Below are 4,689 nucleotides of genomic sequence, written 5' to 3'. Positions count from 1 at the left end.
GAGGCTCCAGCTTAACGGTATTTGGAGGTCAGCACGGTGCTCACGGAAGCCAGGAACTTGTCCAGGGAGGCGTGCACCGCAGGGGTGAAGTCGGCCGGGTGGTGGGCAGCCAGGGTCACCAGCAGGCAGTGGCTCAGGAGCTGTGCAGAGACAAGGCTCAGAGGGGCCGAGGGCCCACAGCCCCCGCCTGCACCACACCTCCCGCAACCCGCGGGGTGCTCTGCCCTGCGAGGAAGGCGTGATCTCGCCCCTCGACCCAAATGGCTCCCGGCCGGCCACTCACCTTGAAGTTGACCGGGTCCACCCGAAGCTTGTGCGCGTGCAGGTCGCTCAGCGCGGACAGCGCGTTGGGCATGTCGTCCACGTGCGCCACAGCGTTGGACAGCGCGTCGGCCACCTTCTTGCCGTGGCCCTTGACCTGGGCAGAGCCGTGGCTCAGGTCGAAGTGGGGGAAGTAGGTCTTGGTGGTGGGGAAGGACAGGAACATCCTGCGGAGAGAGGCGGAGTAGGGGGTGGGGTTCGGGTCCCGCGCCAGGACGGTGGGGCGGGTGAGGAGCCCGGGTCGGAGCAGGGGAGGGAGCCTCACCTCTCCAGGGCCTCGGCGCCATAATCGCCAGCGTGGCCGCCGACCTTACCCCAGGCGGTCTTGACGTTGGTCTTGTCGGCAGGAGACAGCACCATGGTGGGTTCTTTCTGGGACTGTGTGGACCAGAAGAGTGCCGGGCGGCCAGCGCGCCAGGGTTTATGCTCGGGGCGCGGGGACACGCCCGGCCGCGCGGCGCTCATTGGCTGGCGCGGAGCCCTGGGCGCGGCCTGGACCGCAGGGAAGTCCAGGGCAGGGCCTGCGCGGGGCGGGCGGGCGGCTGGCTTGGCCTCCCCCGGGGGGTGCTCGCGGGGCGGGGCGGGGGCCAGGAGGTCTCCGCCTTCCACCCAATGCTCCACTCCCGCCCATCCCGCTGGCCCGAAGCGGGGAGGTGGCCGGCCCGTCGGAGTCGCGCGCTGTGGGCTCTTCCACCCCGGCGTTCAGCGCCACCTTTTCCTTTCGGGAGCGCAAGCGTCCCGAGTGAGGGGGAAGTCAGCCCGCAGCCCTGCCCCGGCCTGACACGCACTGGACGCGCGTCAACTCCGGCGGGGCCAGTGAACACACTCGGCGTCCTGGAGTGCGAGCGGGGTGGCTTCACCCAATCCCAGCGGAGAGGGATGCGCGCACCCGGACGCCCGGCCTGTGGGAACTCCAAAGAATGTCCCCGCAGAGCCCCTCCAGCTCTCAGCCTCGCTTCCTCCAGCCCCTTTTCCCACCGGCGGCGATCGTCACCAGTGTGCTGGAGTGACAGGCACCGGGAAGGAACAAATACCAGCCAGAACGCAACAAGCACCGGGCTGGGGTGTGGGCGGCTCCAGATTCAAACTCCTTTACCGGGGTTGTGGGAGGGGCCGGCGGTGGTGGGTGCTGGTTAAGTCCCCGCTCCTGGGCTCACCCTGGGACCCAGTGCAGTTCGTGTGACGGACTCTTCCACCGGCCTAGAGGTCGTGGTTCACTGTGACACCCCCAGCTCTCCAAATGCTATTTGGTGCAAGGCTTGCTAGGTAAATAGGGGTTAAACAGATAAACAAAGCCACAGGCAGAACATGCCTTGAGCATGCAGCCTCCTTTGGGAGGTAGGCATTCCTCTAATCATCAGGCAAGTACACACAGAGGCGCAGACTTCATCACAGGCTCCGAGGGAGTCTGGACGGGTGGACGAGGCACTCAGGGGGACGGGGTTAGTGTGAGGAGGTGGGCTTCCTGGAGGAGGTGAGACTTAAGGGTATGTGTTAGGCGGAGGAGGTGGAGGAGGGAGGCTTGGCTCGCGGACGGGGAGGGACAGGAGACAGAAGGCCCCTGTGGTTGCAGAATGGAGGTGGGGAGATGTGGGGGTGATGGGGCTGGCTAGCTCCTGTAGGATGAGGAAGGAAGCGGTGGACTTGGAGGGAAAGGGTGAGAGGTGCAGGAGGCCACTGGGTGCATCCCTGCTCATGAAGAGCGATGGTTTGGCCTGGTGTGGTGGCTCATGCCTGTAATCCCAGCAGTTTGGGAAGCCAGGGCGGTAGGATCACCTGAGGTCAAGAGTTCGAGACAAGCCTGACTAACATGTAGAAACCCTGTCTCTACTAAAAATACAAAATTAGCCGTGCATGGTGGTGCATGCGTGTAGTCCCAGTTACTTGGGAGACTTAGGGAGGAGAATCTGTTGACCCCGGAGGGGAGGCTGAGGTGAGGTGAGATGGCACCGTTGCACTACAGTCTGAATGACAAGATTGAAATTCCTTTTCAAAAAAAAAAATACATTTTTTGGGTGATGGTACTGAGCAGAAAACAGCCTGGGAAATCACTCATAGGTTGTTTTCTGAGGTCCTGGCAGAAGACCTTGCTTTTGGTGGTGCATCAGTAGGCAACCTTCAGCCTGCCCCTGCCCCGTTTCCCCAGGACCCTTGCTCAGGCTTTGCCCTCGGTGTCCTGAGGAAGTCCAGGTAAGCTGCCTTGGCCAGAGAAGGAAGTATCTCCGACCAGCTTAGCACTGCTTCTCCCGTTGGCTCTTCTCCTTTCCACCACCTTTCGGCCACCCTGTCCTGACTCTGCTCATAGCCTGAGGGGAAAAACGGAAGAGATGCCAGGGCTTAAAGATACCAAAGACCCCCCCACCTCAGGCCTGGGACAACCTCTTCTTCCTGCTACCTGAACCCTCTAAAGACAAGACATGGAGAATGTATCTCAGCCAACATTTTATACTCTTAGTATGGGAAGAGCTTCGACATGTTAATAAGGAAAGATAAATGACTTATGAGGACAAGGACAAGGGATTATAATGGAAATATAGAAACAATCAGTGAAACTGTGCAATGGCACAGAGCGGAATGGACTGGCTGAAAGGGATGTAGAGGAGACAGTTCACTGAGGATAGGAAGTTGCACACAGGTGTCTACAGTATGATGGTATTTTTGTCCAGAAAGAGGGCCTGCGGCAGTAGTTGGACGTGTAGCCGTGTTCCTTCAGCACGGGATGGGGCCCGTGGCTCAGTCCCAAACCCTTCAGTTTGGTCTCTTCTGGGGGTGGGTGTGAGGACACAGGGAAGAGAGACTCTCCTACTCTAAGTAACACAAGAAACTGTGTGTGTGTGTACGTGTGTGTGTGTCTGTGTGTGAAACTGTGTGTGTGTGTACGTGTGTGTGTGTCTGTGTGTGTGAAAGCATGGGTGGATTTTAGTTTCTTTTTTTTTTTTTTAAATGAGACAGTGTCTCACTGTCTCCCAGGCTGGAATTCAGTGACATGATCGCAGCTCGCTGCAACCTCTGCCTCTCAGCTTCAAGTGATTCTTCTGCCTCAGTCTCCCGAGTAGCTAGGAATACAGGCATGTGTCACCACACCCAGCTAATTGTTGTATTATTAGTGGATATGGGGGTTCACCATATTGGCCAGGTGGAGCCGGGCACTGTGGCTCACTCCTGTAATCCCAGCACTTTGGGAGGCCGAGGCGGGCAGATCACCAGGTCAGGAGTTTGAGACCAACCTGACCAACGTGGTGAAACCCCGTCTGTACTAAAAATACAAAAATGAGCCGGGTGTGGTTGTATGCACCTGTAATCTCAGCCACTCAGGAGGCTGAAGCAGGAAAATGGCTTGAACCTGGGAGGCGGAGGTTTCAGTGAGTGGAGATGGAGTCATTGCACTCCAGCCTGGGCAACAGAGCAAGACTCTGTCTCAAAAAAAAAAAAAAAAAAAAATAGAAAAGAAAGAAAGAAAGGAACTATTGGCCAGGCTGGTGTTGAATTCGTGACTCCTGATCTGCCCACCTTGGCCTCCCAAGTGCTGGCATTACCAGCATGAATCACCAATCCTGGCCCTAGTTTATTTTTTTAACTGTTTTTCTATGCCCAGAACATAGTAACTCTCTGAGAGCAGACCAGTCAGTCGGGAAGGAGGAAGGGGCTGGGTGCTCTTGGCTGTGAGAGAGGAAGATTGAATGGTGGAGATGGGGAGGGAACTCCCCAGCAATTCAGAGCGGTCCATGTCCACAAGAAAAGTGGTGACGGGGCCCCTCTCCCCCTCCGCAAAGCTTGATGAAGTACCTTGAGTGTGGAGGGGGAGGCTTGCTCTGGGCAGGGGCTGGGTTGGCAGTGCTGGTCATGTTCCTAGTCTGGCTGAGAGCCCATGAGCTGTGCAACATCCCCTCATGGATTGCAGGACTTCAGCACCGCGGACAGGGACGTTTCCAGAAGTGGCTCACAGCCCAGGAAGCAGAAGCGCTAGGAGATCCCAGAGGCCTCTGGACCTGAGGAGGTGGAGGGTGGGGCGGTGAGCTGGGGGCTCAGGGCTGGGCACACAGTGAGCTCTGAATGCACCTTAGCAAGTGCAGGAGAAGCGCAGGAGCAAGACGGCCAGGTGCCCTGCTGAAGAGTCTCCCCAGGTGCAGGCCGCAGGCTGTGAGCCTCGCAGCCCCTTCTTCCTTCCCGGCTGACTGGGCTGCTCTCAGAGGGTTACCAGGACAGAGGAAGCGTGGGTGGGGCTGCACCCTCACTCCGGCCACCTACCCTCTGGCAGGAGGGGGCGGGAATGAGAGAAATGTTCTGGCACCTGCACCTGCATGGGGAACAGCCTATTTTGCTAGTTTGTTCTGCTGGGTTTTGCTTTGGTGTAGAGCTTTTTTTTTT

At 58.3% G+C, this 4,689-nt stretch overlaps 1 protein-coding gene across 1 annotated transcript; it reads right to left on the bottom strand.

Annotated features, from left to right (window-relative positions):
• Nucleotides 1–747, bottom strand: LOC116547886 (hemoglobin subunit alpha). The gene is made up of 3 exons (XM_032273653.1): nucleotides 587–747; nucleotides 284–488; nucleotides 1–140 (listed from the first exon to the last, which is right to left on the bottom strand). The coding sequence occupies exons 1-3, from the start codon at nucleotides 679–681 to the stop codon at nucleotides 12–14; spliced, it is 429 nt and encodes a 142-aa protein (XP_032129544.1). The 5' UTR covers nucleotides 682–747; the 3' UTR covers nucleotides 1–11.
• Nucleotides 748–4,689: the final 3,942 nt, after the last annotated feature.

This window comes from Sapajus apella, unplaced genomic scaffold, assembly GCF_009761245.1.
Source record: "Sapajus apella isolate SASKATOON/1434 unplaced genomic scaffold, GSC_monkey_1.0 scaffold5298, whole genome shotgun sequence".
Taxonomy (NCBI): Eukaryota; Metazoa; Chordata; class Mammalia; order Primates; family Cebidae; genus Sapajus; species Sapajus apella.
This window is presented reverse-complemented; position numbering and strand designations above follow the sequence as displayed.

What these genes read in the sequence shown, in the direction of transcription:
- LOC116547886 (XM_032273653.1), bottom strand. Translation starts at nt 681, where the DNA reads ATGGTGCTGTCTCCTGCCGACAAGACCAACGTCAAGACCGCCTGGGGT. An exon ending in GGCGCCGAGGCCCTGGAGAG is followed by an intron (nt 489 to 586) that starts GTGAGGCTCCCT and finishes CTCTCTCCGCAG; the next exon opens with GATGTTCCTGTCCTTCCCCA. An exon ending in TGGACCCGGTCAACTTCAAG is followed by an intron (nt 141 to 283) that starts GTGAGTGGCCGG and finishes GTCTCTGCACAG; the next exon opens with CTCCTGAGCCACTGCCTGCT.